Here is a 24,014-nt window from a genome sequence, read left to right on the forward strand (position 1 = left end):
TTATCTCCTTTTTTTCTGGATGCATATTTGGCTTTATATTATTATTATTATTATTATTATTATTTGCAAAGGCTTGCTGTAAATAGTACAGGGAAAAAAAGGAGACAAATTGAGAAAGTACCTTTAACCACATGTGCTTTGGAGTTTGTTTTAACTTCTTCCTAAGCTGACACGTTTATTGTGCTCATGTTAATCAATGCAATAGGTTTAGATATTCTTTCCTTTTTGTTTTGTAAATGGCTAGATTCCTTTACGTGGTTTCTTGCTTTTTGTTCTTTGCGATGGATTTTTACTGATCACAAATTTACAATTTGTAGTTTGAAGCCCCCCTCCCCGTTACCGTCACTCCTTTCTTGCTTCCTGATTTTGAAGTTCGGTAATTACATACATTTTGCTCTAAGAGCTTATGGTTTGATCCAGAAACACGGCATTTAATTTTTCTTTAATTGTTATTCAAAGCTTACAAGCGACATAAATTTTCCAAATGCTAAACCAATGCCATTTGTTAAAATTTCATTTCAACATGATTTAGTCCAAGATGAACTTTTTTCTCCTTCTTTACTTAATAGTAGGAAAGCGAAGCAACGCCATTTGTTAAATCCATTTTTTATGTTACGGGTTTAGGTAAGACTAACTCAAATAATACTGGCTTGAATGTAAATTTTTTGATAGAGCTAAACTGGATGAATGCTTTGGTTCTAAAACTTTAGAATCACCAGAGCTGATGATTTCGATTTTATTGCGTTTACGTTGGGCTTGTAAAAACATTCAACAAGAAGGGTTCCATTGCACATTTGTCAAGGTTAGGGAATTGAGACTAGTATCAGTAAACAGGTGAAACTTAGAACGGTGAGGCCCAACAACCCACTTATGGTATCAATTACAAAATAAGAAAATCATTAATCTGAGGCAAAATTTTTACTGATCCAAATTCAAACGCCGTGTTTTACAAACAAGGTTTGCAGTTGGGAGATCAAGTTGGTTCGCAGAATCCGATTTCAATAGGTCTTTTAACTGATCTCTAGGGCTCCCAAGGCAGGTTTGAAAGGTTGCCAGAACTCGATGGATTGGCATGGAAAAAGCAGAAAGCACATTACTCAAGTACTCGATATCAACCGACAGCTGTTGTGCTTTACGATCTGTTATGTTCTGGATGCCACGGAGCTGCTCCATGTACAGGCCAGTAGCACCTTCAGCAACCTTTCCAACGCATAATCTTATGTTAGTTATACTCTACGCAAAAAACAAAAACTCAGTCTAAAATATATTTAAACATCTTTCATCTATAAATTGATCAACTTTGCATACTCAGCCCTACCACTCAATTCCCAACAATAAATCACGGAAGACAACAAAAAATATATACTACAGCTCAAACTGGTATGTTCATGAATTTACTGATAATTATTTAGAACTTCCAAACGGGATATATATATATAGGGTTAACCCATGCCATAATTTTTTGATAATTTTGCAAATTCCAACATTGCACATGAAATGCTCAATTGGCAGGGATTCAAATAGCCTTCAATCTCAAAACGCCCCTTTCTCTCTTCCCCTCCCTCACCCCCATTCTAAAAATAAATTTCTAGCTAGGCATTCAAACACTATCATGGTTAGCTCTCACATTAATAATTTACAGTTAAGGTGACGCTACCTTGAACATCCATTCCGTTGCCTAGAACTGAGATTCATCATTGTTGGAGTCATCGCTAGAAATACCCTCAGCAAGTGGCTCCAATTGTTGGGGCAAAGTAAGAAGATATTCACCAGCCCTGGTCACATATGATTGAGGGTATGCGCCGAAGGTTGGGAGAGAGGGAAAGCACTTTGTTCCTCTACTGCAGACCAGATTGGCAAACAAGACACATTGTTGAGACGTTGTCGTACTTTAGATATGAGGACGTCATAAACAAGCTCATTCACTGTTTCAGCAAATGCTGCTACCCTTTGGGATGCAAGCGGAAGTGCATGAAATCGGGTGTCTTTTGACTGCACAACAACACATTATCATTATCATCATTTAAAGTTAGTCGACTTGCGGTGGTAAATAAACTAGTCTTCTAAATGGGGGAGAACTAGCACCACAACAAATGAGAAGGCATTAAAAGTTTTAGTCTTTTGCAATTTAAACAACAGTGGATTTCATATACCTGATCTAAAAGGTTAAACAGTTTCCGGGCCTTCTCAGGAACATCAACAAGCCGCACAGTCGCCACATCCAAGGAAGCCCTTCCACCCAATGGTGGTTCTGCATTTCCATCATTATTCGTGACATGTAACTGGTTTTGATCTAAACTTGAACCAAATACTGAAACTGACAAACTTGTGCTCAATCTAGCCAAGGTAGCTCTCAAGGATGCCTCAAAGACCTACAGCAAATCCTATTTATAGCATTAGAACATAGCGAAATATAAGCGTTAAATTACTGAAATCAGTTGACTTTTTAGGTTATTTCTGTATTTAAGAGGAATTGAATCTCAATTGAGCTTTTATGATTTTGGCTTTCAATCAACGAGGAACATTTCAAGTTTCGGCATTTTCTCGAGATCGAAAGCAACATTGAATTGAGATAAGATCTGAAAGGAAAAGATTAGACCTTCTTGAGCTTGTCAAGGATGCCAGCGACAGAATTGCGGAGAGAAACAGCGTCGTCTCGAAGTCGGAGGACGTCACGGGTGGCGCGAGGAACACGGAGGAAAGCAGCAGCGCTTTGCTCCTCTAGCGAAGCGGCGATCTCTTCGGAGACCATTTGGAGCTTCATTTCGAGATCCACCATGTGGTTGTCGAGGGAGTCCTGAGTGTGCCGAGTCTTGCACGCCGAGTTTATCCATTTCCTCGGATCGAATTTCTCGTCCGAAAATGGGCCTACCTCCAGCATCATGGTTTCTTTTCTGCTGATTTCTAAGGCTTACGAGTCATGAGGGGACCATTTTTTTTGTTCCGATGGAGTATTCGTTGCGGTTGCTCAGCGGTGACAAACTGACGATTTCATAGTCGCCTTCCGGTATTAGCAAATAGCTGGTGCGCGTGAAGAGGCAATACAACCACAGCGACGTCGTTTCAATGATTCTTTAAAAATTAAAATGAAAAATAAACAAATTTGATTAAAATTTTACATTTGAGGAACGCTGTCTCTTGTAAATAACCAAACTCAATTAAACTTTCACCATATATTTTGTTTTAATTTTAATTATGTACTGGATTATTGATTGGTTTGTTTATTTAATTAATTAAATATTTTGTTATATGAATATAATATTCAATTATAATTATAAATTTTTTTATATCTGTAATTTTATAAAAATAAATAAAATATTTGTAAAAAAAAAGTGAAGATATTCAAATTAAATTGACTTCATTATCATTGAATATATGATTATTGCTTATAATATAAGATTTGATTGCCACAAGGATCATACTCCTATCCTATCGTATGGTAATATTAACATTAAGCAAAATTGTTAAAGAAATCGATCCTTTTCCTCTATTTTTTCTTCACCATTTCAATTCATATCATCTGAACTACGCTTTTCTTGTTAGTGTGAATTTCGATAGAGTTTACTCAATTTCAGTTTCTCTTCTAAAAATCAAAGTGGAAACACTCTTCAAATTCACCAAGAAAATTTAAAGCCTAATTTCAAACCGGATATTGGTCGATGGGGTTGATTACCTTTGAAAATATTCAGTTCTGATGGTGTGCTGCAGAATTTCGTTCTTGTTCAATTCCATAGCTAAGCCAGACGAGTGTTTTTAAACATCAAAGTCAGTTCCAATCCTTCGCAAAAACTTATTGGCAACTGTGGATTAATCTTTTGATCAAAGATAAGACCATTTGGTTCCTTTCTGCATACTTTCTCCGGTTCCGCTGCTATTGCGGGTTTTACACAATCGATCGGAACATATAAATATTCTTTCAATACAATATAGGTTGTGGGAATGATTTTTAAGACTCACCAAAGCAAGAAAATCAAGATTTTTCCAAAAATTAATTCTTATTCGAAAAGTGTATAACTGCATGGACAAGCTTACACTAACCCGTTTATTTGGGATCTAATTCGAGATTTTCATTGGGGGTATCAATAAGGAATTGAAATGTAGATCCTAGTTGTGTGAGTAAAACTCCATTAAAAAAAATCCAGTTTGTTTAGATATGATCAGGTATTTTTCTAATTAGTTTAGATCTTGATCAGAAAGATAGAATTAGGCTAAGCACTATACATGCATACATACATATATATATATATATATATATGATCAATTGTGAGGTATATATCATTGGATACTATGATTCTTAAGGGATCAAGTTAAATACTCATGATCAAATCTCTTAGGAAAATTATTCAGTTCTACTCTCAGCTATTAGGGGAGCTTGATGGTAATGTGGGTTGTTGTACTGTTGAAGAGCTGAGAGATTTGTTCCAAACATCTTTTTCAGATGAAACTAGGACGTTGATGACTGCATATTAGTATAATATCAATGAACTATAATTGAACCAAACATTTCAAGAGACTCCAACTCTGACTGAAATATCCAGAGGCATGCTCAAATTAATCAATTAATGCAAAAATCCAAAGCGCCCCACCCTTTTGTGACGAGACAGAAGAAGTCCAGAAGACGAAATTTCTCCGTGCTTTCTTCAAAGTTCCATTCCAGGAGGAAAAAAAAAATGAAAAAGCTTCCCCATATACTGAAAAGTCCAAAGAAAACAGTCCCCAGGAAGCCAAGAATGATAATTGCTCTTTGATTATTGCATCATCCAATAATGATTCCGTGTTCAGCTGTCAATATATTTCTTTGGTGCTTCAAAATCTCTAGTCTCGGCTCAATCTAATTGTTTTCCTAACAAGTGTTCTGGAAGAAAATAATTGATGCGTTTACATATATATAGAACAATCGAATAGCTAGGATTGGACTTCCAGCGGATTTCCTTGCTATATGTTCCTTATCCACTTTCCAAGGTTCCCCCCTCCTTCAATCTATGCATCATGTATGCAAGTGTCGCTGTAAATCGAATACATATCTATTTATCAACATTATCCTAATTTCTAATTTACTAACAAAAAGTTCATTTCATAATAATTGTTTAGGTTCCATAAGATTTAAATAATCAAGGCTTGTATGAGTGTCTTGGGCTGAGAGCAATCGAGCAATGACACGTGCAAAATGTTTTCCTATTCGACACATTTTGATGATACGATGCTGAGCATTATAATTTATACAAGATTACGGGAGGAAACGCAGACGGCAAGCTCAGTTTGAACGGCTTGCTTTAATATCTTCTGATCTTTAAGCCGGATATAGCTCTCTGTTCTGGACAAAATTTACATAAAATTATTTAAATAAAATTTATGAATTTTTTTATAAAAATAATTTAATAAAAATTTTAATAAAAAATCTAAATCAATAAATTGATAAAGTTTAATGTGAATATCAATAATATATAAAAAAATTATTAAAAATATTATTTATAATTCAAATTTGATAAATATTTATTTAATGATAAAATTTTGTTAATATTTTTTTATTAAAAATATATATTTAAAAATATATATTAAAATATTTTTAAATTTTACACATTTAATTTATATAAAAAATTTTTTAATTTATCGATTTTAATTTTTATTTAATCATTTTAAATAAAAAATTTCACAAATTTATTTTAAAAAATTTTATACAAATCTTTTCTCTCACAGGCAAATTAATAAACCAAACTTTATTAATTACGTCAGTTAGTGTAAAACTGAAAATTCAAGAGATAAGTGGTAGAATGGGACTGCCCTCCAATTGTGACCCACATGTAATAACATAATCATAAAACTAACCATTCAATATTTGCTAAATCCAAAGTGACATTACATAAAGCCAGGCAAAAGCCCCCCCCACGCTGTATGATTCAAAATCGGAAAAATGCCAGACAACGAAAATTCTATGCGCTTTCGTTTCACCCAACAATTGTTTTTCAATCAGATTCAGGACAGTCTCAACCCTGACACGGACAGCCAGCCCATAGAAGGCCATGCATCTCCAACTCCAGGTGTCCTAAGCTTCTGCCTTAAATTGCTCTGATCCAATTGTCATGCCACGTCATTTGTCCCTATTGCCACGTGGCAATTGCGGGTCCCTTGCTGCGGTTTCTCAATTCTTGGATATGCGAATATTCTTTTCCAACTACTAATAAACTCACAGCCGGCAAGTGGATTGACCGAAATATCCCCCCTATTTTGGTAAAATTACGCCTGCGCCACAAAGAACTTGGTTGTCTTTTTTGAACAGTTTGACCGAAATGACCTTTTCGATCATGTGTCCTGCTTAATTAGCCTGAAATTTAAGTTGGGACGTCGATCTTTTGAGATGGTGGATCCAATGGTATAAATTTATAGATAACATTATTTTGAGATAATTACCAGTGTGGGGATCAATACCTCATTTTTTTAAATTTTATATTCAAATTGAATTCATCCTTTTATAATTAATTGATTTTAAATTAAATATTTAATATGATATTAATATCAAAAAATTTATTATTTGAAAATTTTTTTTATCTTCATGCACATGTGATAGGATTATATTAATATAATATTATTTTAAATATAATAAATATATAATTTTTTATAATTTTATATTTAATTAAATTCCTCTATTTACAACCAACTAAATTAACGTGGTTAAGAGTTGGTCATGCTGTCAATTATTTTTTCTCAATATGGGAGACTTGCACTTGAAGGCTTCATCACATTTGTTTTTATATTATTATTGTTGTCCTCAAGTTTCTTTTATAAGGGGACTGATTAATAAAAAAATTGGCATATATTTTTCTGGAAAAAGTAAAAACAAAGAGAAGTGGTGCATATAAATCAACAAAATTCAACTAATAATAATTTATGTATTTTTTACATTTTATAAATAAATATAAATATAAATATATTTTATTTTATTTATTTAATTAATAAATTTTGAAATATTATTTATAATTATTTGTTAAAGCTTCCCAAATAATGAAGCTTCCGCAGCACGTGCTCTTGAGGGGTAATCAAGTCAACTCACTAAAATCGAGCACAAACCATGCACGATTAAGGAAAATAGGGACAGGATTGGCAATTCGTATCTTTGGATTATTATTTAGGCACAGTGGAAAGATCCTCCCGCTGGAAGCTTAAAGCCGTCGAGCGTTTTCGTTCGTTCAGCTGAAAAACCAGAGAGAACAGAGAGAGAAGAGTTTTACAGGGAAAAGAAAATAATTTTGAGGAAAGAAACGCAGAAACCAAAGCAAAGCAATTAGTGAGCTCAGCTAAACGAGAGGTAATGATCTTTTTGTTGCTGTTTTTCTGCTAATGTCTCTGTCTCGTCAAAGTTTTAATTCTTGTAAATTGTTTTTTTGATTTTTTTTTTTACTATTTTTTTGAGTTTTCTGTTTTGACTCTTTGGCCGGTAATATTGATTTTATTAAGGAATGGTCTGATAAAGTCTTCAGTCTGTCTCTGTTTTCTGGCGATTCTCTGTTTTTTTCATGTGGAATATGTATTCAGACCTGCTCTTTAAAAAACAGTATTTAACGTTCGATCGTGTTTTGTTTGCGTTTTAAGTGCCGTTTCTGAAATATTTTGCAGTCCTTTTTTAGATTCCATTGAATCGCCTTCTATGTAGCATCGTTAACTATGGTTCTATTAGGAATTTGGGTACAATCTATCAAGGATTCAGTTAATTTCTATGTTAAATTTGAGACTGTTACATGTTTGAAAGAAATAAATTTTGGGTCTTTTCTTTAGTGAGAACATGGTGTATATATATATATATTTTTAAGGAGATTCTAAAGGACTGGTTTCCTTTTGTCACCTTTGAAATTGTATCGACTACTTTAATGCAATATACTGTGCTATTTTTGACTGATGTTAAATCAAGTACTCTCTCTTTGTTTAATTTAGTATGAATGAACTTTAAGTTGATTCTGTGATTATAGTATCTTTCATAATCTAGAATTGTGTTTGTTATTTGCTGTTTTGCTTCATTAGATTCTTTTGTTGATTGAATAAGAATTAGTTTGGAATTGCATATGAATTACAGTCTCACGTTGCTTATTGATTTTTTAATTGTCCAGCTTGCTGTCTTTGGTCTATAAGGGGAAGTTGGAGCTCTTCTTCCTCTTTATTTTTTTCTGAGAGAATCAAAATACATGGGCTCTCTATGTGATTTGCCAGCTGAGCCAAGTTATAGCAAGCCTCGTGGAATTCGATTCTTAGAATACACTAAGAAAGCGAAGCTTTCCTATAAAACTCATCAAGCTATTGTCTTGATTGTAACATTTTTGGCTTACACTAGCTACCATGCGACAAGGAAAACCACCAGCATTGTCAAGAGTGCCCTTGATCCCCAATCTTCTGATGTAGGCTTGAAGTTTCCGTGGAGGATAACATACCTTAGCGCACCTGCTGAAAGCAATAGGCTTTCGTGGGTTATAGGAGATGGTTGGGCCCCATTTAATGGATCTGATGGGACGGCCTTGCTTGGTGAACTCGATGTGGCCTTTCTCGCAGTATATGCTTTTGGAATGTACTTCTCTGGGCACTTGGGTGATAGAATGAATTTAAGGATCTTTCTGATGGTCGGAATGGTTGGGACTGGCTTGTTTACTTCACTATTCGGTGCTGGGTACTGGGCTAAAATGCATAGTTTTTACTACTTCCTGATAGTACAAATGATTGCTGGTTTATTTCAATCAACAGGATGGCCTTCGGTTGTTGCAGTAGTTGGTAACTGGTTTGGGAAGAAAAAGAGAGGGCTTATTATGGGTATCTGGAATGCTCACACATCCGTTGGGAACATTACTGGTTCTTTGATTGCTTCAGCACTGTTGAGCTATGGATGGGGTTGGTCCTTTGTTGTACCAGGTCTGCTTATTGCTTTCATTGGCATAGTGGTTTTCCTTTTTCTGCCTGTTAGTCCTGAATCAGTTGGAGCTGATAGAGAAGAAGACGAAGTGGATTTTCCTGGGAAGATCGGAAAGGGAATAACAGAGCCTTTATTGGCCTCAGATACTGAGCTTAAGGAAAAAGCTGTGGGGTTCATAGAAGCATGGAAAATCCCTGGGGTTACTCCTTTTGCTTTTTGCCTCTTCTTTGCCAAATTGGTCGCTTACACATTTCTCTATTGGCTTCCCTACTACATTAGCCATACAGGTATTCTAATTTATTTTCTTTTTCCATACACATTTCTGCGCCAATGTATAATCGTAAGGGACTGACTTTGGGAGCTTGACCGTAGAAAGAACAGGAGACGAAGATACATATGACCTTTTTTTAACCAACAAGGAATACCGGTTGTGTTATCATAATAACTTTTGAATCGCATGCATCATTTGAGATATGATTGTCATAGATCATGTATTTTGTCCTGAACTATCTCCATTGGATTTCTGCTCGTCCTTTGATGTAAATTCAATTACTACATATGGGGTCTTTAGACATGCTTAATTACTTGATTCTGACATGTTCTTGGCTGAGTATAGATGATTCATTACTAATTCTCTCTTCTATTCGTTAATCTTGCAGCCATTGAGGGAAAATATTTATCCAATGAGACAGCCGGAAAATTTTCAACAATTTTTGATGTTGGAGGGGTGCTCGGAGGAATCTTAGCTGGATACATTTCTGATCGCTTAGATGCCAGAGCCATAACAGCAGCAACTTTTATGTATTGCACTATTCCTGCTCTCTATTTCTATCGTAGTTACGGGCATATTTCCTTGGCAATGAACATAGTTCTTATGCTCATCTGTGGCATGTTTGTAAATGGCCCCTATGCTCTTATAACAACTGCTGTGTCAGCCGACCTAGGAACACACAGTTCATTAAAGGGAAACTCAAAGGCATTGGCAACTGTGACAGCAATCATAGATGGAACAGGTTCTGTTGGTGCTGCAATTGGACCATTATTAACTGGTTACATTTCTGCCAAGAGCTGGAGCGCGGTTTTTACCTTGCTCATGGCAGCAGCTCTCGTTGCAGGGCTGCTGTTGACAAGGCTTGTAGTGGCCGAGGTGGCTGCAAGGATTTCTAAACCAAGGTCACAAGAAGGATGCCAACCAAGATCTCAAGCTGCGGAACTGGGTGTATGATTTGTTTATAGGGGCAACAAAAGCTTCATTTTTATAGCGTGTGCGATTTTCCATTTTTCTTAGTTCTAGTTATAAAATGAAGAGGGAAAGTCCTTCTATTATGACTTGGGCAAGGAGAAGATTTTTGTAACCTTCTCTATGATGTTAGTTTGATTATCATGGAGTTTTTATTAACTGTTTTTCCTTCAAGTTGGAGAAGCAGAAATGAGGAGAAAGGGCAGGGTGAGAGGATTTCCCAGGTCTATCTGTATGTAAATTTTGTATGCTACATTATTTTCAGCAGGCATCATTCAGTAATATTGCTTATTCAGAATTTCACAGCTTTATTTTTTATTCGGAAGAGAAAAGTCCAGACAAATAAGAATACGATTACTTATAGGCAGAATCTGCTCTAAGATGAAACATAAAAGCTAAATGGTGTTGCGCTTACTGTTAAAACAAAAGGGTTGTCTATGTTTCTCTGTAACAGGATTCCGGGAAAGGAAATCTGAAATATCCATGAAAACAAGTTTGGAAGTGGAGTCTCGTTTAGGATTGTTCAGGTTGCAGGTATTCAGCGTAAGACAGCTTTCGGCTGAAAAAAGGTGATGTCCAGATTCGAAAACTGGTCCAGACTCCAGAGCGGTGCCCATATAGATGTCTGAAAGCTGAAAAGGTACAAAATGCGCATATGTACGGAGATGGAGTCGGAGAAAATTGGTCCACACGAAGGAAATAGCTCCACTGTCCATGCATTTCTCGACCAAACGCTGGACCACCCCTCTTGAATTTGACAAATCTAAGCATCTAAAATGGTTGCTATCAGATTTGCAAAAAAAAATAAAAATGATGGTCCTCTTTCGTTTGCAAAGCAGGCTGGTCTAGTTGTAATTTATGGGAAAATGAAGCTATTTGCCACAAATAACATACGGAACAAGGCTATACTGAGACAAATGAAGAGATCTTATTCGATGCCCCGACCATAGAAATGAATAAAAGAGAACACTTCAAAGTTCAAATGAAATTGTTCTCCCTCCCTTTCATTTGCTGAGCATGAATTTACAAATTCCTATTATTTATTAATAGGAATTTGTTGGTGTTATTAGCCCCAGAGGTACACTTGTTCATCATTTATTAATATTGTGTTTGGAAAAAGAAAAAAAAAATAGAACGAAAGAAAGAAAAATAGTAGAAAGAAAATAAGAAAAGAGAAGGAAAATAAATGAACTTGCACATTCCCGTTTTCCAAATCTGTTCCTTTCAAATATATAAGTATAATATTCATTCAACTTAAATTGATAATTTTATTTACAATTTTACTTCAGCTCTTTTTTTTTTTTTTTTTTTTTTTTTCATCGTTCATACCAAATCTAATGAAAGAAAAAAAGTTATGAATTGAAAGCCAGTTGGCAGCACTTGATTTCCAGCAAATAGTTTTTTTTTTTTTTCTTTGGGCAATATTTTCAGCAAATAGTTTGGGCAGCCGGATGAAGAGAGTAGACTAGTACAAATTTGATCAATCATTTCATTAAAACCTTTTAATTTCTGCGTTCTTCATTAAAAACAGATTAAGAAGAGTATGACCAAAATCTGACTTGAGATATATAAGAAAGATTCAAGTAGCAATCAAATTGCCCAGTCTATCTGCAAATTGTGACTATAGCTGGAAGAAGGCTTGGAAGCTATACTTAACCTAGGGACAATGCCGGCACTGGATAATATAAATTCTTCTTCCCTAAAACATATGACCACTACAACTTGGAGCTATACATGACCTTCATGGCACAGAACTTAAGACTAGGACAGTCTGGAGTGAGCAACGCACCAAAAAGGCCTCAAAATGCATTCCAAACCAATTCCACACCATAATTCACTTGAATCAGGATAAGCAATTTGCTAAATCTAAAAATTTCCAAAACAAAAATTCTAAGCCATATTAAGGCACAGGATTAACCACCAAGCTGCAGGTGTAGGAAACACACACCATTAACATCAAACAAAGTTAAGAAGGTAAGTATCTTCCTTTCATTAAAGCAAGGCCTAAAAGGGAAACCCATCTCAGAATCACAAGGGGCTAATGTTAAGTCAAAAGGGTTAACCTAGCTTACAGCTGATTTTAAATGTCATACACTCCGAATTCATAATCATTGAAAAACTCACCAGAGTATTATCACTGACTATGGACTAAAATCTAACTGATATAACAGTGTACTAAGACTTGCATAAATTCCATATGCAAACTCAAGATACATCCATCATTCAACAAAATAGTGAACTGTGCAAAGCGTGCCATTATTTTGAAGCCAAGTTAATGGTATATTTTCATTTCTCAAGATGTGAAAAGAACAAAAGCCCTTGTGAATAACCAAATAAGGGCGGCCTCGAGGCTTTTTTGAGGACTGTTGCATTCATTCCCACAACAATGAACAACCCAAATTCACACTGAACATAAGATTCCAACTGCAAAAAATAACTGTAACATTTTAAACAAAACCAACAATTTTTAACGCTAGACATCTCCAATTGAGTGAAAGAGCAGTAACTTATAAATATGCACCAAATTTGTCACTAATTTATCTTTGTTTATCTTATACCAAATCCTAATATCGTATTTGATCCAACAAAACTACCTCTTTTTTCTTTCCCACAATTAAGAAGAGTAACAAAATTGAACCTGTTGATTCTATTGGTTCCTCAAAAGGCGGAGTATAGGAGCTAATCGTCATCCCTGTTCTTGGGCTTTCGGTACTTCTCTTCGACATGCTTGGCCATGAAGAAGGCGGTGTCAGTCAGCTTCTTGATGTTGGGAACGTTGTAGTTTTGGGCAATGTAAATCCCACAAACTGTGCCTACGATGAACGAAAAACTGCTTTTTATTATGCCCATGATTTACTTTAATTGCACTGAAAGTTGGGATGGAGAGAGATTGTATGTTACCGATTTAGGGCCTGAGATCGGGGTTTTTTGGGGTTGAATTTTGGGATCGGCTTTTTTAGGGATTTAGGGTTTTGTGAAGAATTGAAATGAGGCTGTCGAATAAATATTGTCGGAAAATAAGTGGGCACACAGAGGGCATAATAGTCCTTTTCAAACTGCCAAAGAAAATATATGATTTTTTTTTCTTTTCTAATAAAATTTTCTTATTCCAGCAAAACACTGTGAAGAAAAAAGAAATTCATTAATTAATTAATTTGACCAAATTACTACTCATTAATTAATTTCTTAATTCCAACGAAATTTCCTGCTATCACACTGTTATTACCTATTATAAGATTGTTAAGCATATTTTATGTGAATGAAATAAATAATATAATAAAATAACATATATAAAACATAATATAAATAGTACTATTTTATTATTATTATTATTATTATTATTATTATTTTTTGTTTTAGGATCCTGCGGTGCCTGTCTCTTTTTCATCCAAATTTTATATCATCTCAAAAAATTGCAATTGCCGGTGAATATTTGCGGGGACCTCCAACGACTCGTCACAGCTTTTTCTTCCTCTTCTTAGATCCAATCAGGTTTTCGCTTCTTTCCATTGTTTATCTTATATCAATAATTATTTACTTTTAGCATGAGGATTCCATGAATTTTTATCTCCAATTCGCTAATTGTTATTACTCTACGTATCCTTTCAATTTCCCAATTTATTTATTCTTTGATTCTTTCGCTTTTGAATTTTTTTCCAAGGGTTTCACTTCTATTCTTATTTGTGCCAATCTGGAAAAGTTTATTTATGGTTGTTGAGTTGTTCAAAATTCTGCTTTAATTCTAATATAAAATTGTCCTTCAATATAATTTTGCATTTTTTGGCCAATCCATATAATTATGCTTTATTAATTGTGAATTTCGTTGGATTTTTACGATTTAAACGGTGGCTCTTTGTTTCGTATTCCGTATCTGTCTGTCTTATTTCAAAGGAACCAATTAATGAGATAAGAAAAGCACATGATCTTTTAGAATCTTTTAAAACATCAATAAATTAGAAAAACTGCTACTATTTGCTCTTTTTTTCTGATGATGTTTATTATTTCTGGGTATGTTTTTCAGGTTCTTATGGTTTCAAAGTAACCTCAGTAGTTGAATTCATTAACATTGAATGTGCCGATTTTCAAGTCCGTTGGCTCCTTGATTATTATGTGAAAATTTGTCATAAGTGCCCGTGATTAGTGATGTTCACTTGGTTCTAATGAAAATCTGGAAGTTTGTTTTTGGCGGAAAAGTTGTGTTTGTCACCAATGGGTGTGAGCTACTTGGTGATCTCAGCATTCTCTACAGCTTTAAGCTTCGTAGGTCTTCAATTTTGGACAGAATTTTCACTCGATAGACTTCAAACTGATGGGTTAATTAGTGAGAATTTTATTCATACGGAAAATGTCAACCGTGCACTTGAGCTTATTTTGGGTTCTTATGCCACTGTGGCTCTGCTGGCAAATTTTCTGCTCAATGTATTTATTCTACTCATCCTTTCTCTAAAGGTTAGTTTAGTCTTTGTCCATGAGCTTTAAGGTATTAGTGATTTGAGATTTTGATTTAATGGTGAGAGATGAACTCCATATAATTGTTATTTGTGTTAAAAAATGGATTTAGCTATGGTTTGCTATCTAACTTTCTGCAGACATGATTCTGATTTGAAGCAGTGGTATGCTGCATTGAGCAATGTACATGACAAGTTAATTTTACAAGATAAATAAGCTTATGAAAATTGGTTAGTACTTTGGAAGAATCATTTGAAAGACTAAACAGTTTGAAACCAGATTGAGACTGTGATTCCCAGTCCTGACTTTAAACAAAAGCTGTGGAAATGTTAGGCAAATATGTGTCTTTCTAAGAATGTTCGAAGATCTCGTGAATGGATGTGCAACAGCACCACATCTGAAATTATGAAGATGAACTTTTAGCTTATGTTCTTGCTAAATAGTGGGTTTAGGGTTATTCATCTCCAAGGTGTTGTTTCTCTGCTTAGACCAAATAGGTTTGGATAGTTATTAATAACTATTTATTGTTAAAAGTGAATTTATTCTATTTTTATTTTTATTGAACCTTGTCTCATTATTTTTATGGTTTCTTCTTCTATGTGCAGACTGCGTTCTTTGGTGAGTTATATCCTTCAGAAACTCGGAAATTAGTAGAACGTCTTATCAACTATGTTATATACAAGGTAAATGTTTTAACTGATTTAAACAATATCAAACTGTAATGGACAGTATCCTGGATTTATGATAATTTAGTGTGTATCATTGTTGAGGCATATAAACGCTCTACTTTCTTCTTTATTTTCGATGATAACTGTAACGGACAGTGTCCTGGATTTGTGATATTTTAGCGTGTATCATCGTTGAGGCATATAATAACTCTACTTTCTTCTTTATTCTTAAGTGACTATGGTTGTGGAGAGTAAAATTTGATGATGCAGCTTGAATGCTGACAAAGAGATGACAGTGTTTAAGGCAGAGTTAAATTAGGAAGTTCTTGGTGCTCTTGGTAAAAGGTCTAATTGAGGATTTTATTGTGTGGATGGTTACATTTTACTGGACGTGCAAAAGCTTTCTTAAGTTATTTTAGGGTCTTGACACTGCTGCTAAAACTTCTAATGAGAAATAGATGCTTTTTGAGTTGATGAGTAGTGGTGTCTTGTATCGGAATTTCATCAGATTTGAGCTTCTTGATGGCTGGAAACCACCAGGTGAGAATTATTTTTCGGATGGGTCAACATTTTAATTCATGGGACTCTCTTCAGGACAAGATCCTCTGGTCAATTGGATTTGACTGGGTTGGTTTTCTGAAGAAGTCTATTATGCTGCTGAAGTTATGGCCTGTACAATGCATGATGACCAGCTTTGATCTCCATTTCTTTCCTCATTAAATAAGGAGAGTATCTTTCCCCTTGGTTGTGGCTCATCTTGAGGGCTACTTTATTGTCAAATTTTAATGGGCTGATGGTTTTGCCATATGATGGATGCACCAAACGATGGTTGGATTAGAGAGTTGATTAGTTGTGTGAAGATGTAATAGAACCCTTTATTTTTGTTTTAAAGCTAAGGATTAGATGGAAGATACATATGGATAAATAAGGATATGCATGGTTCTCAGAGAATGGCAACCCAGTCAGTAGAAAAAAAGAGAAAGGAATGAGAGGAGAGCCCCTAGAGGAGGAAGAAGATCAATATACCCTTCTATGGTCAATTATCAGTCTGTTTGCTTCTAGAAACCTCCTGGTTCCTTCTGGATATTCCAGGAAGTCAGAATACTATCCGCAATTTTTTTTTAAGGACTAGTTCTGTATCTGTAGTGTATAACAATAGATACTGCTGTACTGGCAGAACTGAACTTATGATGAAACTAAGTCAGGATTGAAGTTGCTATATATTTGGGATTATTTTGATCTTAAGTTATCTTGACATATTTCCAAGGTTTTTTTTTTTTTTTTTGATGAGATTTATGTTTCAATTTTTTCTTTTTCACTAATGCTGGAAGGTGTATTGATGAATTTTGTACAGGGGATCTTTCTACCATTAGTTATTCCACCAACGGTATTCCAAGCAGGTCTTTGGTCAGTCTGGTTGATTGTCATATGTTGTCTAAAGGTATATGGTTTGTGATGGAGATCTTGTTTTTAGCTCACAATGGAAGAGATTGAATTGCTTGCAATGCATCCTAACGTTTTGTTGAGCACATGCTACAGATGTTTCAAGCTTTGGCCAGGGATCGACTTGAGCGTTTGAATGCGTCTCCTTCTGCTACAACATGGGCATACTTTCGTGTCTTTTTAGTGTTTCTCTTTATCATCTCTTTCAATTTCTTCTGGTATTGCTCTGTCTTATGCTTATGTGAATTCAGAAATATATTCATAAATGCCAGTTCTTTTTTTTTTTTTTTTTTAAATTCTACTACAGAATTGCTAGTAAGAAAATAGCATTATCATTTTTTTAGAATGCATAGCAGTCATTAGAACGCTGACGTAAGTTATTTTTGAATAGAAATATGAATTCTGATTTTGACTTCTCAACCATCTAGCAAAGTTTGCAAACGAGCTAATATGGCCTAAAAGTTCTGCCTCTAGTTTGCTGGCCTGGGTTTAGTGCCACTCTGAACACCAAAAGAAGAATAGAAGGATGGGGGATGGAAAATATGATGGAGTCTGTACAATATTGTGAAGTCATCTTACACAAGTAACCTTGTTTATTGGATAGGTCATCACTCTAAAGGGCTTCAACCCTAGTGAAGAATAGCTTCAGAATTGAACTGCTTTGTTTCAATCTGTCTAAACTAAATACTGCCAATTGAGTGCAATTCTGTGATGTAAATTTTGGTAAATCTAAATTTGAGGCAAACAATATACTTCAAAAACTTTTTTCTGAGTTGCCTACCTGGCCTCTAGTAATGAATATATGACCTATTGATTTTGTTCCTTTCTGGATATCCTTGCAAATGTAATGACTGAGGGTAGCCGAGTTCCTGCTTTTTATAATCCCACTTTAGCATTTCCTCATTAGAAGTAGGCAGTTCGGCTTTGCACAAATTCATAAAAATCTGAAATATCCATGTTTTTTTGTGGGTGCATTCAGGATATGGCTGAGCTTTGTGTTGCACAAAACACTGAATTCATCTATGTTTCTGCTGTTGTTTTTTGAGCCTCTCAGTATTGCTTTTGAGACCATGCAGGTATCTTTGTTGAATACTTTTTTTGCAGTTTTTATGATAAATATTCTATAATACTATTATTCTGTGAAAAATATTGGATCCTGGTTTGATGAGGCGGCTTTATTATATCTACTATTCTCTGCAGGCTATTTTGGTTCATGGGTTTCAGCTGCTTGAAATATCACTCCCTTCCATGGCGAACACTGCAGATTGCCAAAGAGCAAAACTTTTTGATTTATCAGCTGCAGGTATTTTTACTTTTTCTGTAATGATGCATGGATGTGATTATTTTGTTTGTTGATAGGTTGGCTGGGTGTTCTCAAACCTAATGGTTCTCTAAATTCAAAGGTCATGGCGTATAAAGTCTTGTTTCCTGAGATTGCTAATCCACCTGAGCTGCAAATCAAAGGGATTTTATTATATTGTTGTCATTATTATCATTATCTGCATAGTTTTTCTTATATAGTAGGTAGGGCCATATGAATAAATGGAAAAGGAAAATTCTTTCTTGCATGTTTGAGTGTGACCGAATTATCAATATCTGTACCTATATCTGACTTGGTACTATTATGTTTAAGTCATTCAGATTGGAATGTTTATAACTTTTGGTTAATTGCAATGTAGTTCATGCTTCTTGTTAAAATTTTCTAGGCTGTGCATGATTGCAGGTTCATTTTGGGAATGGAAAGTCATTCTTATTCGCAATCTAGGTTTCTTCCTTGACTTGGCAACACTGTTAATGGCACTTGGACATTATGTGCTTATTTGGTGGCTCCATGGCATGGCATTCCATCTTGTGGATGCAGTTCTTTTCTTGAATATACGTGTAAATATTCCATTGTTCTTTGGAGCATTTTTGAGCCCAATATATCGATTTTTAATTTGACATCTCGATGCGCGATCCTTCCATTTACCAATTCAATCTCTTTGAGCAGGCTTTGCTAAGTGCAATTGTGAAGCGTATAAAGGGATTTATTAAATTGAGAATGGCATTAGGGGCTCTTCATGCGGCACTTCCTGATGCAACATCTGAAGAGATACGTGCTTATGATGATGAATGTGCCATATGTAGGGTATGCTTTGTTTTTTTATGTTGCCTTTTCGGTTTTCCACTGATTTCTGAAGGTCTAACTAACTTTGCAAAGCTCAGGAACCTATGGCCAAGGCTAAAAAGCTTCATTGTAATCACCTTTTTCATCTTGCTTGCTTGAGGTCTTGGTATGGTTATATTAGATTATCAAATTTGGTTTGTGTATTTGCTAGTGTGTGCTGCCGAACCTAATGCTGGATATTAACATACCATGCCAGGTTGGACCAACGCTTAAATGAAGTTTACTCGTGTCCCACATGTAGAAAGCCACTTTTCCTGGGCAGAACTGAAAATGAGGTGATTTCTCGCACAGGAGAAGCTTTAAGTGATGAGCAGTTGGCTCGTCAGATAAATTCTGGACTTGATCAGCAAAATATGCCTGGTCACACCCTACCTGCAGGATTATTCCCAAATCAAATGCAGAACCCAGTGGAAGGCAGACCTTGGAGGTTTGGTTCCTTTAAATTAGTCTCCCTAGCTTGCCTTGAAATAACAGTCTGTTGTACCCTCTATTTGAACAATCAGTTATTTGAGAAGTTAGTATTAAAGTATGAAACATTTATACTTAATGTCCTGATTATCACTAAAATTCTTTTCTTTTGTTGTGCCATAAGTAGTTCATAGATTGTTAGTGAGGGTGAAAGGTGGTGCCGTAGCTTGTCTTGAAATAACTTTGTGTTACACCTTCTATTTGAACAATCATGTATATAAGAAGTTTGTTTTGAGATGGGAAACATTTACACTTGATCCTGATTACATAGGAATTCTTTTGTTTTGTTGGGTAATAAGTAGTTCATTCATGTCCTTAAAGAGAAAAGTTTCTCCGGTTTGTAGAAAGAAGTAAATTGCATTGCGTGCATTATTTCTTCTGTTGATGTAGGGTTTAGGGTTAAAAATTGATTATGAAGTTTATTGCAAACCAAAACACTCCATTCAACTATTCAGAAACCAGTTTTTGGAAGTGAGTTGCAAATTCTCGTTCTCTTTATTATTCTTCAGGTTTCTTATTGTCATATATTATTTACACTTCGTAGGAGTGCAGGACTGGATTCGGCATGGTTGCATTCTTGGCCAAACCAGAATGTTGATGGAGCTGGTCCTTCTACCGGTATCAGATCTGTTGGACTTGGGAGAGTTCATATGATGATGAGGCACCTTGCATCTGTTGGAGAAACTTATGCCCAGACTGCTCTTGAAGACACTGCTTGGAGCCTTTGGCCCATGAATCCATCTCAGGCAGCTGCATCTGCTTCATCAGTTCCTCCAAATGTTGGTGGGAGATACCCTGGAAATGGTGGTAGTTTACATATGAGGACTGCCTCACGTACAGTAGATGACAACATAGCAAATATACTTGCTATGGCTGAGACTGTACGAGAGGTTTTGCCACATGTCCCAGATGAGATGATTTTTCAGGTATTGTTGAGTAGGTTATCACCTTTTTAAAAAAAAAAAAAAAATTATTCCAGCAAAGGAAAAGCTTGGTGTATTGAATTTATTGTTATTATATTTCTTACATTTTATCTATTTCATCATACAATGCACGGAATTTGCAGGACTTACAGAGAACAAATTCTGTTACTGTTACTGTGAACAATCTTCTCCAAATGTGATGATGATGCACTGTGTTTCTTTGGACGCATGCTTCCAATTAATGAACAGATCCTTGGTCTTGTATTGGGGATAGGCAGAACACAGATTTCCTCTTATATGAGATTTATTTTCCTACAAAGATTCTGATGGTTCGTTCTCTGTATATATGCAAGTTTGTTCAATCAGATGTTATAATGGAAAAAGATGAGGTGGAAATTATAATAGTTTTTGTTGTTTTCCTGTGAAAAATAAAGTTGCTACATATTGGTGGTCATCGATCGTGCTGGTGTTGGCACTTTGGTTTTGTTCCTGCTTTTGAAGATGCATAAAAGGAGAGAAAGGTGGCAATGATGCAGCTGGCCCTCCTCTTAAGTTGTAAAACTTTTTGTTGTATTATTAATTTATTATTATATAACCATCCACAAATTTAAGATAACTTTCTATTTTGCGATAACTGAAATTTCATATCCAATTTTACTTCTTATGCGCTCATGCCAAGCGTTGAGCTGTCTGATTTTTTTTTTAAAAAAAAACATAATTGGATTGTAAAATATGCATTGATTTATCAAATTATGTTAATTAAAGAGCATTTTCATAAGAAGAACGTCCAAAATATTATGATATGATGTATTATGTTGTAGTCAATTGTATTTTGGACCATCTATTTTCAACAGATAGATTATACTTACTAGTATAGATCATTCTTTTTAGTAATTTATATTGGATGCTAGGCTAGGCTACAAAATTGAAGACGACAAACTAGCATGTTGTTGTTGAGTAGGGCAAGGCTAGTTTTATTGACCCAGGCCAAGATCCTGGGATTGTTATGGTTAGAAAACATTGTAGTAGCTTTGTATAAAATAATATTTCGTAAGTTGTTGTCAATGTTATAAGGTGAGCGACGAGCAACAAACACGGAGTCGCAAAGCATGAAATCAGGTATTGGAATGATTCCCTGGGAAAATGTAAACAAGGCTGCCTCTTTCGTTGTTTTGCTCTTTTTAACTGTGGCCTTTCTAACTGCAATTTTGCATCACAAATCACTAAGCTGCTGTTTAATTGTAGTTTTTTTTTAAATAATTGTAGTTAATTATGTTAACATGAGTTGGACAAAAAAAAACTAATTTATAACATGCATTACATAGAAAGTTGTAAAGAGATATATATTATATATTCACACATCTGAAAATATTTACACTTAGAATAAAAGTTTGCTGATGCTGTTCTCTCTCTCCTTTGAAACGGTAAAGGGTCGATATTTTTAGGGGGTGGCCCATGCGAATGATCCTATGTAAGGGAGACAAAGGAGGCCAGCTTTACTTCATTTTGCTCTTGCATAAGTCCCCTCTCTCACTATACATCTTGCATGTTCCTAGGCAGCCTCTTTTGCCCCTCAACAGGACCTGCTTTTAACGCAAAAGTTTGCCATTTTTAATCGCAGATTAATATTTATATATATCTACTCTCTACAATATACTTCCCAACCCTCCAACATTCATTCATCCAATCTTGTCTTTTCTTTTTCTTATTTTCTCCTCTCTTAATCCTTATAAAGATTTAGTTAGTGAGTCATGTCCGCAATCATATCTTCTCTACTCATCTTCTTCTTCTTCTTCTTGTGCCTGTCCACCCATACATGCAATGCACGGCATCTAGGAGCGCTCATGGACGACAATAATGCTTCCCACAAAAAACATCTTTTTTCTACCATTGTAAACCTTTGCTCCTCTCAATGTTCTATATGTTTTCTTTTCTTAATTTATTTCTTTTGCTAAGGACTAGCAAACATATATAATCTCCAAATTAGTAAAAGTTCTGTGGTAATTTCTATCTTATATGTAGGTTTTGGAAAGTGCTAGGCAGCTCAACAAGGACGGCGATCCAATATCAGTTCATGAGGAAACGAGTAGCGGAGATGCCATTATTTTCCATGAGAGTCATGCCGTGAAGCCCAAAGACTCAGACAGACTCCTCAGGCAAATGAAACAAAAAACGGATATCTCAGCTCTTCCTGTTCCGGTCAAGCCTCTTGTATCAGTTTCTGGACGTGTGCCTCGCAAGAATAACTTGGATGAAGGTACTGGGTTTTTCTCTGATTATTCTACACTTAGAACACGCCCACCTTCTCATATTTGAAGTGCTCATTAGTACTCTTAGAAAAACTTTTATTAATGGTTTTAAACTTGAAGCTGCCAGCTTTATTCTTATATAACTAAAAAATGAGACCAATTATAAATAGCTTTTTTTTTTTTTTAAACATAAGATGGGCATAGCCCATGGGAAAAGGGGAGGGGATTTTGTTCGAAACCAAGAGTCCTCCTAAAAGCTGGTTTAGGAGCTGAGGACAATTATTGGTAGCTTTGCTCTCTGTATATTATTTGCTTGTTCTTCTACCTCATCTATACAAGCCGGAGAAACCGCTTGCTCAGCGTATTTATCTCTATAAAATTATTGTTCTCGCACAAATTAATATTACTACTATTTTATCATGATGTTTTTTTTTTTTTTCTTTATTCTTCTTTTTTATCTTAATTAATTATTCCTCCGAATTGGGGTGAAGCTACTATTTATTATTGAGTACTACTCATTATATATAGGGATGGAACATGCAGGAACTGCGATTTTTAAGCCCTCTACTGACGTGGGTACGCTTAGGGAAACAAGCATAGAGGTAAATAATATTGCTTGTATGTTTTCAATATATAGTCAATGGTTTGGGGTTCAAAATGGGCAGAGGAATAGAAACTCACTTCCAAGAGTAATGACTCTCTTCTCACCATGATAGTGATATATATATATATATATAATTAATTAAAAGAGCCTGCTAATGGTCTTATTATATGTGAACGTAGGTCCATATATCCATGGAGATCATTGATGGGAAAAAGAAGAAAGTAACTTAATTAGTTTTCCCTTTCCATTATCGTTTTTGGATTATTTGGTATTTTGGGGATTGAATATCCATATGTTGATTATATGTATATGTAGGGCTCAAGGAGACGAGTTGTAGAGCATGAGCATGGTTCTCAATCTCAGGTTAAACAAGACAGAGATCCTTACAAAGCTCATCATTATCAGCTGGAAGATGCATCAGTGACGGATTATGATTCACCCCATCAGAAAACACCTGTTCACAATAGATAATAAATTACCTGAATATATAATATAGAATATCTAATATCAGTCACCAAGCTAATAATAATTACTTCATATTAATTTTCTCAGTGGATTTTATTTGTTATCCCTCTCATTTGAGCAGGTTTTCACATGCTGTAAGCCTTTAGAGGCGTAGAGCTAGCTAGGTCATGGTCGCTAATGAAAAATAAGTTGCAAGTTTACTGATCCCATACTTTCAGGTACTGATATATATATTGAGCAGTTTTTGGCTTTAATTATTTGCCTATATCATGTGTATATAATGAAAATATACAACTCTTTCTTTTCAAGCCTATCCACAACTTATTCAAGCTTTTCATTTAAAAAGGAAAAAACGGAATGCTCTCATGAAATAGCAATAAAGCCTAAAAATATTGTTTTGTGATGCATGGCAATTACTTTCATCACTTTCAGGAAATGGAACTAAAGC

At 35.1% G+C, this 24,014-nt stretch overlaps 4 protein-coding genes and 1 pseudogene across 6 annotated transcripts; 3 read left to right on the top strand and 2 right to left on the bottom strand.

The window, feature by feature from the left end:
- Positions 1-705: 705 nt before the first annotated feature.
- LOC111285858 (conserved oligomeric Golgi complex subunit 7-like) lies at positions 706-3,204 on the bottom strand (annotated as a pseudogene). The gene is made up of 4 exons (XR_016329419.1): positions 2,600-3,204; positions 2,154-2,372; positions 1,658-1,992; positions 706-1,200 (listed from the first exon to the last, which is right to left on the bottom strand). The product of XR_016329419.1 is annotated as a conserved oligomeric Golgi complex subunit 7-like (transcript).
- A 3,982-nt stretch (positions 3,205-7,186) lies between these two features.
- LOC111285867 (putative glycerol-3-phosphate transporter 1) lies at positions 7,187-10,428 on the top strand. The gene is made up of 3 exons (XM_022875505.2): positions 7,187-7,303; positions 8,100-9,177; positions 9,550-10,428. The coding sequence occupies exons 2-3, from the start codon at positions 8,175-8,177 to the stop codon at positions 10,113-10,115; spliced, it is 1,569 nt and encodes a 522-aa protein (XP_022731240.2). The 5' UTR covers positions 7,187-7,303; positions 8,100-8,174; the 3' UTR covers positions 10,116-10,428.
- A 1,958-nt stretch (positions 10,429-12,386) lies between these two features.
- LOC111285872 (uncharacterized) lies at positions 12,387-13,135 on the bottom strand. The gene is made up of 2 exons (XM_022875517.2): positions 12,769-13,135; positions 12,387-12,554 (listed from the first exon to the last, which is right to left on the bottom strand). The coding sequence occupies exon 1, from the start codon at positions 12,978-12,980 to the stop codon at positions 12,810-12,812; it is 171 nt and encodes a 56-aa protein (XP_022731252.1). The 5' UTR covers positions 12,981-13,135; the 3' UTR covers positions 12,387-12,554; positions 12,769-12,809.
- Positions 13,136-13,488: 353 nt separating this feature from the next.
- On the top strand, positions 13,489-20,864 carry LOC111285880 (E3 ubiquitin protein ligase RIN2-like). Its single transcript, XM_022875530.2, has 13 exons — positions 13,489-13,622; positions 14,152-14,579; positions 15,185-15,262; positions 16,602-16,688; positions 16,787-16,908; positions 17,670-17,766; positions 17,891-17,993; positions 18,414-18,571; positions 18,681-18,818; positions 18,896-18,963; positions 19,054-19,284; positions 19,870-20,251; positions 20,392-20,864. The coding sequence occupies exons 2-13, from the start codon at positions 14,340-14,342 to the stop codon at positions 20,446-20,448; spliced, it is 1,761 nt and encodes a 586-aa protein (XP_022731265.1). The 5' UTR covers positions 13,489-13,622; positions 14,152-14,339; the 3' UTR covers positions 20,449-20,864.
- A 130-nt stretch (positions 20,865-20,994) lies between these two features.
- On the top strand, positions 20,995-23,815 carry LOC111290061 (uncharacterized). 2 transcript variants are annotated; one of them, XM_089746766.1, is made up of 4 exons: positions 20,995-22,505; positions 23,041-23,099; positions 23,281-23,322; positions 23,417-23,815. In XM_089746766.1, exons 1-4 carry the CDS (start codon positions 22,409-22,411, stop codon positions 23,570-23,572), a joined length of 354 nt encoding a protein of 117 aa, XP_089602892.1. In that variant the 5' UTR covers positions 20,995-22,408; the 3' UTR covers positions 23,573-23,815. The 2 variants fall into 2 exon arrangements, with proteins under 2 accessions (XP_089602892.1, XP_089602893.1); XM_089746767.1 differs by lacking the exon at positions 23,281-23,322.
- The last annotated feature ends 199 nt before the right edge of the window (positions 23,816-24,014 follow it).

This window comes from Durio zibethinus, chromosome 17, assembly GCF_047325235.1.
Source record: "Durio zibethinus cultivar Kanyao isolate XHJ-2024 chromosome 17, ASM4732523v1, whole genome shotgun sequence".
Taxonomy (NCBI): Eukaryota; Viridiplantae; Streptophyta; class Magnoliopsida; order Malvales; family Malvaceae; genus Durio; species Durio zibethinus.

Bases quoted from the DNA above. Each gene is read 5' to 3' on its own strand.
- LOC111285867 (XM_022875505.2), top strand. From the start codon at position 8,175: ATGGGCTCTCTATGTGATTTGCCAGCTGAGCCAAGTTATAGCAAGCCT. The intron at 9,178-9,549 runs GTATTCTAATTT...TTAATCTTGCAG, and splicing joins CTACTACATTAGCCATACAG to CCATTGAGGGAAAATATTTA.
- LOC111285872 (XM_022875517.2), bottom strand. From the start codon at position 12,980: ATGGGCATAATAAAAAGCAGTTTTTCGTTCATCGTAGGCACAGTTTGT.
- LOC111285880 (XM_022875530.2), top strand. From the start codon at position 14,340: ATGGGTGTGAGCTACTTGGTGATCTCAGCATTCTCTACAGCTTTAAGC. The intron at 17,767-17,890 runs GTATCTTTGTTG...TATTCTCTGCAG, and splicing joins TTGCTTTTGAGACCATGCAG to GCTATTTTGGTTCATGGGTT. The intron at 18,964-19,053 runs GTATGGTTATAT...ATACCATGCCAG, and splicing joins CTTGCTTGCTTGAGGTCTTG to GTTGGACCAACGCTTAAATG.
- LOC111290061 (XM_089746766.1), top strand. From the start codon at position 22,409: ATGAAACAAAAAACGGATATCTCAGCTCTTCCTGTTCCGGTCAAGCCT. The intron at 22,506-23,040 runs GTACTGGGTTTT...TGGAACATGCAG, and splicing joins CAAGAATAACTTGGATGAAG to GAACTGCGATTTTTAAGCCC. The intron at 23,323-23,416 runs GTAACTTAATTA...ATGTATATGTAG, and splicing joins TTGATGGGAAAAAGAAGAAA to GGCTCAAGGAGACGAGTTGT.